A 12,489-nucleotide genomic window follows, 5' to 3' on the forward strand; every position below is an offset into this window, starting at 1 on the left:
AGTACACGTTTTAGATATCTTGGATCTATTGTTTAGAGTGATGGTGAAATAGTTGGGATTTTATCAGCAGAATTCAAGTTAGGTGGTTGAAGTGGACGAATGCTTCGGGCTTACTGTACGATAGAAAAGTCCCCCTCAAACTTAATGGAAAATTCTATGAGATGGTGGTGAGACCTGCAATGCTTTATGGTGTTGAATGTTGGCCATTAAAAGAGAAGCATAATACTAAGTTAAGTGTTGCAGAGATGAGGATGCTTAAGTGGATGAGTGGCTTTACTCTTAAAGATAGGATGCGAAATGAGCATATACGTGAAAAGGTTGGAGTAGCTCCAGTGGAAGATAAGATTAGAGAGAGTCGCCTTAGATGGTTTGGCCACTTAAACGGAGGCCTTCCGATGACCTTGTTAGGAAAGTTGAGGTATTAGATTTGACTTATGTTAAAAAAGGTAGATATAGACCTAAAATGACTTGGTTAGAAAATATTAGAAATGATCTTTCTTTATTAGATTTAAATGAGAATTTGACTTTTAATAGGACACAATGGTGAAAAAGGATTCATGTAGCCGACCCCACATAGTGGGACAAAGGCTTCATGTTGTTATTGTTGTTGTTGTTGACTATTGTCTTTTGAAATGTAATTTTGATTTTAATGTAAATGACAAATAATTGTTTAAATTTGAAGTTGTGATTGGGAATTTGATCTATGTACTAAATTTTGTGCATTCCATCGTTGACCTATGTTAGGTAAATTTTGACGATAAGTCATCCTGTATCAATTTGTTTTATTTAATCTTAATGGTGATACATTATTCTCTTATATTTAACTTTTTTGAGATGATTTATTGTTCTTTGTTATTCGAGGTATGGTCTGCTTTGTCTCTTTAATCATTAAAATGTTTTTTTTTTTCGAGAAAAGAGAGTAGTGCTATTAGCATAACAGGATTGCAACCTCCTTTCTAGATGTTGCTTTGTTTGGGAATCTCTGTTCAGCCTCTTTCCCTTAGAGTTTGATGGTTGGGTAATTCTTCACATGGAAGACACTCCTCTGGCACATTGACTTGAGCAAATGCCAATGAAAACCAGATATGTGAGGTTTAAAGATGGATTTGGTATGTCTCCAAAAATCATCATGATCGGGCACGAATCTTGATGTATATTTGAATTGGAAACTTTCAAAATTAAATTTAGGTCCTTCCAAACTCTGATTTCAGCAAACTTATAGTCAAATTGAACGTCTTGACGAGACGAACCCAATAACATATAAATCGATCCAATCTAATCTCAAATGGGCTCAAATCAAGAGCTTAAAGCATTTGAAAACTCTAAAGCATTAACTGGATGACCAAATGATATCCAAATATGACATGCTGATGGTCAAAGGGAGTGGCTCGATGAGACGAATCCAGCGAACCCCAGATAGCTTTATTCTGACATCTATAAGGCACTTAAATGCTGAACAAACGCTCCATGATCGATGAATCAATATGGGTCGTCCGATGGAGCACTCTGAATTTTCTTTGATCTTCATATTTATGGAGCATACAACTTTAAAAAATCTAGAAATATGCCCCCGCTTCTGACATGAAGAGGGCTTAGACTTTTGCAAGCTTAGATCTTAGGCTGGTGACTCAAGAGAATTCTGAGACTTGAAGCATCCTGAAGCTCCACCCCGGCACCATCACTAACGAACCCTTGCCACCAGGCTAACGCTGTTGGACCTCTGCCCGGTAGCTGACTATAGTCCCTCTAACCACAATCACTCGTTGATTATGGTTTCTCCTACCACCTTATCCTACCAACGATGATTCCCCTGACCTCCATCGCCCGCCGACTATGGTCCTCCGACCACCTTCGCTTATCGACTATAACCCCTCCTTTCACCGTCACCCTCCTACTATGCTTCCTCTGACCTCCATCGCCCGTCGACTATGGTTCCTCCGACCTTCGTCAACCATTGATTACAGTCTCTCTGACCATCATCGTCCGTCAACTAAGGTCCCTCGGACCTCCGTCAGCCATTGACTATGGTTCCTCCGACCACTGTCGTCCATCGACTACTATCCCTTTGATGACTATCGCCCGCCAACTACAATCCCTCTGAACACCGTTGCTTTTTGAGTATAGTTTCTTTGACCACCATCACTTGCTGAGTACGGTCCCTCCGACTAACATTGCCCGTCGACTACGATCCCTCCGGCCACCTTCACCTGCCGACTATGGTCTCTCTAGCCACCATCCCCCGTCGACTACGATCCCTCCAATGACCATCGTCCGACGACTACGGTCCCTTATATCACTATTGTCTATCGACTACAGTCATTTTGACCATTGTCGCCCAACAAATACAGTCCCTCCAACTTCCGTTGAACCTCAACTACAGTCCCTCCAACCATCTTAGCCTACCAACGATGATTCCCCCGACCTCCGTCGCTCGCCGACTACGGTCCTCCGACCACCTTCGCCTGTTGACTATAATTCCTCCTTTCACCGTCACCCTCCGTCTATGCTTCCTCCGACCTCCATCGCCCGTCGACTATGATCTCTGACTTTCGTCAACCATCGATTACAGTCTCTCCGACCACCATTGTCCGTCGACTATGGTCTCTTTGACCTTCGTTGCCCATCGGCTATGGTCCCTCCGACCACTGTCGCCCACTGACTACTATCCCTTTTATGACCATCGCCCGCCAACTACAGTCCCTCTGAACACCGTCGTTTTTCGAATAGAGTTTCTTTGACCATCATCGCTTGTCGAGTACGGTCCCTCCGACTAACATCGCCCGCCAACTACGATCCTTCCAGCAACCTTTGCCTGCCGACTATGGTCTCTCCAGCCAGTCGACTATGGTCTCTCCAGCCAGTTGACTATGATCCCTCCAATGACCATCGCTTGATGACTACGGTCCCTCATACCACTATTGCCTATCAACTACAGTCCACCACTGTCGCCCAACAAATTCAGTCCCTCCAACTTCCGTTGACCCTCAACCGCGGTCCCTCCAATCTTCGTTGCCCACCGACCTCCGTCGCCTGTCGATTATGGTCCCTTAGACCACCATTGCTTGCCGACTGCGGTCTCTCTGACATCCGTTGCTCGCCAAGTACGATCCCTCCGACCACCATCGCCTACCGACTACAGCCGCTCATGTCACAACTCAAGCCGACCATGATATATCTTATCATATTGAGCTGTGTCAGGCTAATCACAAGATCTAGCTTTGGAATACTCAGATTTTCTTCCAATGTTCATTTTAAATAATTACAGCTTATAGAGCTACTAAAACATTCAAATAGTAAAAATAAACTAATCCGTAAGATTTTCTTCATTTCATTAAAATGTATATCTACACTACAGTGCATAACTACATGTAGAAGCTACAAAATTGAATAATAAATTAGCCATGACTATATAAAAATTAAAAGAAAAATACCTTCAACTCAGATTAGATCCTGAATTGCTAATCCACAATCTGAGCAGAATAAATTACAATGCATATCATAGAGTAGTCCATATAATATTTCTCAGACATAGACATAATCTCAAAGGATTCGGATCCCTTATGACTCTTTTTTTTTCTTATAACATCAGAATATGCCCGTAGGCACCAGAACATACATTATATTCATTAGAATAATTCCTGACATAGACATAATCTTTAAAGATTTTTACTCCTTATCTCTCCCAGCAGGTATAATTTAATTACAAATGCACATTTTCCATTATATTATAATAGTTAAAACGTAATTGAGCATGTGTCAGAATTGCATAGTTTTTTATAACGGTAGGCAACAAAAAATCCTACCAAGTAAAAATGCATATTTTCATAAAATAATCAAATTATGAAGGATTGTGTAAAACAATATTTTAAAACTTTTATCGTACTACAACGCTATTTTTTTAGACTTCAAATAATTTTTTATTCAATAAAAATCCCACAAATTTCAAAACCCCTATTATAAAATTTTTATAAAATACTCAAAGCATTTGTTATCTCAATCTCTATAACATATAAAAAGTTGTGGTAAAAACTTTACCAGTACAAAGCTATCCATATTTTTCGTTAATGAAAACAAAAATTTAATTGAATATTTTGGCAAAACTTGCATATTTTTAAAAATTAAGATGGACATAATGTGACTTACTATGATCCAGACTACTTTCCCAACTGGCTTGATGGCTAAAACTATTCGGAAGCGGAACAAATCTCTCTCTTTCTCTCTCCTGCGATTGTGGCTTTTTCCAAATCGAGTCAGAATTGGGAAAACCACATGCTGAACATGCAGGTTTCACAGCTCCGACCTCCGTCGTCTACCGACTATGGTCCTTTATATCATCGTCGCCCGTCGATTACGGTCCCTCATACCACCATTGTCCGCTGACTACTGTCCGTTTGACCACTGTTGCTTGTCGACTGCGGTCCCTCTTATTAATATTGCCCTCCGAATAATCCCTCCAATCTTCGTTGCTCGTAGACCTCTGTCGCCCTCCGACTACGGTCTCTTCGACCTCCTTCGTCTGCTAACTATGGTCCATCGACTGCTTTTGCCAGCTGACTATGGTCCCTTCGGCCACTGTCGCCCATCGACTATGATCCCTCCGGCCATTGTCCCCTGCCAACTACGGTTCCTCAGGCCACCATCGCTTTCCAACTACAGTCTCTTCAACGACCATCACCCATTGACTACTATCCCTACAACAACCATTGCTCGCCAACTACGGTCCCTTCGACCTCTTTCGCCGACCAACTATTGTCCCTACAACCTCCTTCATCGGCCAACTACAATCCCTCCTGCCACCGTTACCTCCGGACTACGGTCCCTCCGATCGCCGTCTCCAACCACAGTCCCTCCAGCCACATTTGCCTGCTTACTATAGTCCCTCTGACCACAATCGCACGCCAACTACGATCCCTCTGACCACCTTCACCTGCTGACTACGGTCCCTCCTACCACGATCTCTGTCTCCCTCCTACTATGGTCGCTTCGACCTCCATCGCTCGCCGACTACAGTCCCTCTGCCTTAGTTACCCGCTAACTACGGTCCCTCCGACTTCCGTCGCTCTTCGACTACGATCCCGCCGACCACCGTTGCCCGTCGGCTACGGTCCCTCCTACCACCGCCTTCATCTCCCGCCGGCTATAGTTGCTCTGACCTCCGTCGCCCACAATACGGCCCTCCAACCTCCATCACCAGATGAATACAGTCCCTCCGACCTCCGTCGCCCGCCGACTATAATCCCTCCGACCTCCATCTCCCGCCAACTACGATCCCTTCGACCTCTATTGTCCAGCGACTACAATCTCTATAACTTCCATTTCGCTCCGATTGTCGTCTCTTTGATCGTCATCGCTCCCCGACTATGGTCCCTCCTGGCACCGTTGTCTGACTGCGGTCCCTCCAACCAACGTCGCCCGTCAACTACGGTCCCGTCGATTTCTGTCACCCAACTATGGTTCCTCCGAACTCCGTCATCCGACTACAGGCCTACCAACTAAACGAACGGGCCAACATTCTCTTGGGAATAGCTCTCAGATTCTTCCAACCCCAGCCATGTAATGCACTTTGTATTTTCTACATTGAGCCAATGTCTTCCCCTAAGGAAGGGCATAATCTGTAGTCAACAGCAAATATTATTGGATTCATTTTAATTGGGCCAAGCCCTGTGATTTATCTCCTTTTTAGGATTTTTCATATAAAAATCTTGCTATCTCTTATGACTCTTACGCTCCTCTCTTTTATCTGTATGTATGCTGGATTTAAACCCTATATCTCTCTACCGCCGTGAATGTTCTAGGACACAACAGTTCTAGTGAAAAATAAGATTAGAGAACTACCTTAGATGGTTTGGTCACATAAAATGTTGGCTTTCCTTTGACCTTCCATATGGCCTATGTTAAGAAAGGTAGATGCAGATCTAAAAAGAATTGGCTAGAAAGTATTAAAAATGATATTTCTTTAATAGTTAAATAAGAATTTGACTCTTAATAGGACACAATAGAGAAAAAATGATTTATATGGCTGACCCCAAGGCTTGATGTTGTTGTTGTTGTACTGACCTAACAAAGGATATGGGTGTTGTCGAGAGATATATTAATTTGTGCTTAAGATGTGTCTAAGATCGATTGTGGTTCTTGAATCCACTTATCCTTTCTATGCTAAGTAGGCCAGTTTCCTTGCCATTTGTTTTGAGAAATTATTTTCCCACCAAAATGACTATATCAAAGTTCATTAGTTTGGGTCATGCATTATGCTTGAAATAGTGTCTATTTTAAGGAGCATATTTTGGCATCAACTTCTTGCTTATAATCTGATGTACTTTGTTACATTAGCCAACATCCTTTAAAAAAAGTATCCTGACATTAGCATTAGCAAAAATATCGCTTATATCAGCAGATGAGATTAATAAAAGTGGCCTATCCAAGAAAGTATTCCAGCACATTCACGTTGAATGATAATTTCTTTCAGGTATTGACAGGTGGGGAAGATGCTTACTTTGTGGCATGCGAGAATTGGTTTGGTGTAGCTGATGGCGTGGGCCAATGGTCTCAGGAAGGTAAATCTCCAAGGAATACCTAATGCACTAATCCACTTCCTCGTTCGGGACAGTTTCATGCATAAAATTGTTTCTCATAACCTTTTTATATTTTCCTCTGACCATAGTGAGTGTACATATTGAACCAGGAATTAATGCTGGATTATATGCAAGGGAACTTATGGATAATTGTGAAAAGTTTTTGTCAGAATGTAATGGAATTTCAGAATATACACCCAGTCTAGTTCTTATTCAAAGTGCTTCAAAAGCAATTTCTCCTGGTTCATCTACTGTTTTGATTGGTTTTTTCGATGGCCAGGTTTGTGCTGGAATAAACTGGAAAGAGCATTGAAGCTTTTTCTTATATTTTCTCATGGAAACTTGAGATGTTGTAGCAGCTATAGCTTTAATATTACTGCATTTGTGCCTGATTGGTCATTCATCATCCTCAAATCATCAACCTATTTGATAATTTAATGGAATTTTGTAGGCACTTCATGTTGCAAACATTGGAGACTCGGGATTTATAGTAATAAGGGATGCCCATGTGTTTAAAAGGTCCTCTCCAATGCTCTACGGTTTTAACTTTCCAATGCAGATTGAAAGCGGTGATAATCCTTCGAAGTACATAGAGGTAAATGTCCGGTTCTCCTGTAACCAAATTTTCTTCATTTCTAACGAGCCTTGAGAACTTATGTTCCCTCCCCACGCAGACTTATAAAGTTGGTTTAGATGAAGAAGATGTGATTGTAACTGCAACAGATGGCCTCTTTGACAACTTATATGAGAAAGAAATAGCTGACATAGTTTCACAATCATTGCAGGCCAATCTTAAGCCAGCGGTCAGGATTCTCAATTTCATACAGAATTGTTCCTTTGTTTCAGAGTCATATTTTCCCATATCATTCTTTCTTTGAAAATCTGCAGGTAATTGCTCAGATTTTGGCTTTGCGGGCTCAGGAAGTGGGAAGGTCAGCAACTTCAAGAAGCCCATTTGCTGATGCTGCAAATGCTGCTGGTTATCCAACTTTTACTGGTGGCAAGCTTGATGATGTTACTGTCATCGTGTCCATTGTTGGGAAATCAAACTGATCCGGCAACCGCTCTTATATTTCTAATATAGGTACGCGAGGTTTATATTATATGTAGAAGTTTGTAGCAAGCTGAACTGATTCCACCAGCCTCACTTTTGTTTCTAATAAAGTAGCCAAACTTGTGTTAACTAGTGATGAGAACTGGCCACTCAGAAATTATTTTTTAGAAGTTGCAATGGGTAACTGTAAATTTCTAAGTGCTTGAATTGGACACCTAAGCAAGAGATTCTTTTGTGTGGAAGTAGAAGAAAATTGCGAGGAGATTGAGTGATGAAGAGGAACATTTAGAGGGAAGGGTGAAGTTGGGGTAATGAAAGGGGGTTTATGATCTAGTAGATTAGTGAAGACATTAAGAGAGAATAAAAAGGGAAGGGCCAAGCCCAGCATTTAACCCGATTTGATTAATTAGGTGCCTTTCATCATAGAGATCTTGAATACATAATTTGGCCTAAAGACGCTGCAGTCTTAGTGGGAATAAAGAAGCGGAAAAGGAAGGTTCATTTGACATTTCATAGAAATCTTACCTTCAATTATTTTCCCCAACATTTTAGAGTATCTATAACTGGAATGCCTGGTAATAATCACCAAATATGGCCAAAATTAAGTAGAAATACTTCTCACGCACACATGTTGTATGCATGGGTTATAAAAAAAAAAAAAAATGTTGTATGCATGGGGAGCTTGATATAGGAAGAGGTGGTGGATCATCATCACTTCTTGTGAGAATTTAAAAAGATCAGTTTTGAAAATGTGTGTTACTGTAAGTAGTTGAAAATAATATTCTGTTTAAGAAAACTCTAAATCAGATGAGTTAATTAATTCAATTTAACAATGAAACAACCACTAAAAGTTTATCTTTGTTAACTAATAGATCATATTAGGATAATTATTGAGTTTAATCTTATGTCGAATATTTGACAAATATGTTGTTGTTGATTGCCCCTTGATGATAGACTTAAATTGTGTTAAAAATGTAGTTGTGTTTTTTGTCACTCCAATGAGTGTTGACATCTATTGACCTGTATATATAATACAAAATGAAAAAAAAAAATCGCTCGTACCTGTAGATTGACGCCATCCACATGTTCTCTGTACGTCGAAGTCCTACGAAATTGAGCAAATTGCACAGTTCGGATGTCCTTCGCAGTGCTCCACATGTTGACGACATGTCTCCATGATCTTCATCTTGCGCTCGTCACCTGTTGTGAGTTGATAAAACAAAAGCAGGAAGGAGCCTCCGTCTCGTGCGGAGCATTGCGAGTATGTATATAACTCACTCTATTTTGAAGGATAGTTATAACTATCTCTATTTTTTAGAAGGATAAAATTATACATACATATGCATGTAAGTATCTCTATTTTATTCAAGACATTATGTGTAACTTATTAATGCTTATCTTTATTTTTAAATATATAAAAAAAAAAACAACATCCTAACTAAAAACATGAATGATACGCATTTATAAATTTTAACAATAAAATTAATATATTTTTTACTGCCGAATATTTAAGTTCATTCATTTAGGTTTTGTTGGGACAACTTTCTAAATCAGCTTCTTAGTACAAAATTTTTAGTTCACGAAATTTTTGTACTAAAAAATTGTTTTTGAAAGTAGTAAGAAAGTTGTTTCAAACGAAGCCTTTGGCACACCCAAAAATAATAAGATTTTTGTAATTTATTGAGAAAGAGCCTTAATCTGTTTCCTTACAACAACAAAATATAAAAATCTTGATACTTGAAAATACTAAAAAATAATGTTGATCTAAAGATATATGTATGATGATGATGTCAAAAAAATGGAATGCCATACATACATCTGCAGCATTGACATGGCTTTAATAACATAACCTCCACAAACATGTTATATATTTCAAAATAATGATAAGTTGCCCACCATATAATACCATTATTCATACTACATCTATATTTATTTAAGGATACTGTATAAATGTAATCGGAAAATTCGCTAAAAAAAAGGATAATGAGGACAGCGCACCCTGCCTCTTTAAATTACAAGCTCACAACACTGATACCTGAAACATTCCTCTATCATAAACTCTTACTCTTCTTCAAGCCTCTTCACTAGCTTTTTTGGAGAAGTTCAGTACAGCTTCACCGACCGTCAAGAAGATATTTCCACTGCCTATTAACTCTGTAAACTTGGAAGCTTCGAACTTCTCCAGTACTACTGGCCCGGGATTTGCAATGAGGAGCTATGTTGTGCAAAAAAAAAAAAGATTGCTGGATTATGCTTTGAACTTATAAATATCGCAGTCAAGCTATTTGTTTAGTTGAAATAAGCATTTCATCTACCTCTATATCTCTCTTTTTGAGGCTCTTGTATAGATCCTCAAAGGCATGGATGCCACTGGTGTCGATGTCAGTGATGAGTGAATGAGTTTTTCACTTACGGGACATTTCAACTATCAAGAACTCGGTTTGTGGTATGTTTTTCTCTTGCAGCTGTTCTTCCTCATCCCTTAACCACAAAACCACCTAAGGATCCTGCAATTGAAGTTTTAGTAGTAGATTAGTTTAAATAAAGTTAGCAACTTGTAGAGCCATATATTTATGCTTTGCATGTGAACTTTCATCTGCATATTTCTTTCCTTACGTAAATATATCATTTTTCTCTTCTATTCAGAATGATTTCATTTGCTAATCATGAATTTTGCAAGGTCTAAAATTGTTTCAACTCAGTTTTTACTATAATGGGAACGCAATGTTTAGTGAAGAGTCGTTTGGAAATCATATAATTTATAACTTTTGAGTACATTTGGCACTTGATTAAGGAGCTCTGCGCCAGGTATCTGTCAGGAGCTCCTACCTATTATTATTTTTCTTCGCAAACTCATCTCCAATCATCATTAGATAGAAATTCTAAGCAAAATGAGGCAAATCATCTTAGCATCCAATTTAGATGAAGCAAATTTCAAATTCAATGAAGTAGTAAAAACTTGTCCTACTATATTCTGAGCTAACTTTTATTTCCTCAGGATGAGAAACACTTTCTTCTATGTTAGGAGGAAGTTATCTTTTTGTTTTACAAGAAACTAACTTTTTACCTTGTGGAAAACAATACAGAATGTCTAGTAACTTGGTATAAATGTCTTGCATTTAAATAACAAATTACTTATATACTGAGCTAAAATAAACTTGGAATTTCCTGCTCCAACACTTATCCAAATCAGTGAACAATTTACCTCTCCCTGACATAGTTGGAGTTGGAGAAATGGATAGCACAATCAACTCTAACAATTACAAATCCAGGAACTCTTGCAGCCTCAGGATATTGTTGGATATTCCTATAAATAGTAGTCCTTGAAAGATTGCCAAGTAGAACAATTCTTGGTCTAGTGCTTGAAGAAGAATTTTAGCAAATAATATTGAGACCTGCATCAACAAATTGACAAACTTAGATATTGGCTTCTGCCAAGCAGCAGCTGTCATGAAGAGAAGAACAACTAGTTCTTACTGCAATTAGAAGTCCAATCTCAACACTAACAAAAACTACACCAAAAAATGCTCCCATGCAGGCAATGAAATCCAACTTATCAATCTTCCAGATGAGAATAGCCGCTTTATAATCAATGAGGCCTATCATTGTGTTTATAATGATGGATGCAAGCAGGGGCTGAATCAGTTTTAATTCTCAGTGGGGGCAAATGACAAATTTATAAAAAAAAATAAAAATATATATAAGGGTGCATGAGTGGATGAGTGTAAAGGTTGGAGTAGCTCCAGTAGAAGATAAGATTAGAGAAAGTCGCCTTAGATGGTTTGGTCACATAAAACGGCGGCCTTGCGATGACCCGGTTAGGAGAGTAGAGGTATTAGATTTTACTTATGTTAAGAAAGGTAGGGGTAGACCTAAAAAGACTTGGTTAGAAAATATTAGGAATGACCTTTCTTTATTAGATTTAAATGAGAATTTGACTTTTAATAGGACACAATGGAGAAAAAGGATTCATGTAGCCGACCCCACGTAGTGGGATAAAGGCTTGATGTTGTTGTTGTTGTTGTGGTGCAAAAATAATTTATTTTGCACATAATTATTTTTCACAGATTTGTTTGTTAGTGTTAGAAAAGTTCAATATTATTGTATGAAAATAGCATGAGGCCAAGAGGCTTTTCGATTTTTGGAGGGGCAAATTGCAACATCTCTTGAGCTTCCCAAGAACGCATATATCATTGCTGGGACAAAGCTTGTATCTACAAATCAATTTTTTAGAAAACAATATTGTGAGTATATAAATTCATTGAATATAATCAATATAAAAAAAAGAACTTACATAGCCCATATTGAGGATCCAAGTTTGCAAGCTTAGCATACCCTATATCCTAATTAACAAATCAAAACCATATCATAAATCAACTACCAAAATCAAACACTTTCATTACACATTAAACTAAACAAACCTGAGGGATACAGAGACTTGTAATTGTCAATCCAGCGAACTTTCTAAGATTGTACTCTCCCTCACTTTAGGATTGGGAACAAGGACTCAAGTCCTATTGCAAATTGCCTTTATCTAGTTTGGTCCTTGTAAGGGCGCAATGGATCATCTGTGAATAATGTTTCCTTCAATGCTTCACTGAATTCGCTCGCCAAACTTTTTCGAGGCGGAAAACCGACCTTATAAGCTGATGATGGCAGCTTATCCATCTTCTGACTTGAAGAAATGTTAGCAATGTCGAACTCCTTGGTTCTGTTCTCATCGAAAACTGAGCTACTCATTGTTGAATATTGTCCACTGAAAGAGTGAGATGATGGGTAGAATATGACAGCGTTAGGGTGTCTCCAGCCAAACTCCAAACGACTGTAGTTTGTAGCTAGTTTCAAACAGCAAATAAATCGCTA

At 39.0% G+C, this 12,489-nt stretch overlaps 1 protein-coding gene and 1 long non-coding RNA gene across 3 annotated transcripts in view; one reads left to right on the plus strand and one right to left on the minus strand.

Annotated features, from left to right (window-relative positions):
* The window catches only part of LOC110103005 (probable protein phosphatase 2C 71), a 20,625-nt gene extending 12,867 nt beyond the window's left edge, over positions 1-7,758 (plus strand). For both annotated transcript variants that reach the window (XM_020831551.2, XM_028694444.1), the window contains 5 exons: positions 6,467-6,554; positions 6,683-6,852; positions 7,024-7,167; positions 7,247-7,375; positions 7,461-7,758. In XM_020831551.2, coding sequence (XP_020687210.1) covers positions 6,467-6,554; positions 6,683-6,852; positions 7,024-7,167; positions 7,247-7,375; positions 7,461-7,625 — 696 coding nt within the window. In that variant the 3' untranslated portion in view covers positions 7,626-7,758. The remainder of the gene's footprint in view (positions 1-6,466; positions 6,555-6,682; positions 6,853-7,023; positions 7,168-7,246; positions 7,376-7,460) is intronic.
* Positions 7,759-7,915: 157 nt separating this feature from the next.
* Positions 7,916-11,438, minus strand: LOC114579546. The gene is made up of 3 exons (XR_003700574.1): positions 10,832-11,438; positions 9,942-10,133; positions 7,916-9,841 (listed from the first exon to the last, which is right to left on the minus strand). It is a non-coding gene; the product is annotated as an uncharacterized LOC114579546 (long non-coding RNA).
* Positions 11,439-12,489: the final 1,051 nt, after the last annotated feature.

This window comes from Dendrobium catenatum, unplaced genomic scaffold, assembly GCF_001605985.2.
Source record: "Dendrobium catenatum unplaced genomic scaffold, ASM160598v2 fragScaff_scaffold_486, whole genome shotgun sequence".
NCBI classification, from domain to species: domain Eukaryota; kingdom Viridiplantae; phylum Streptophyta; class Magnoliopsida; order Asparagales; family Orchidaceae; genus Dendrobium; species Dendrobium catenatum.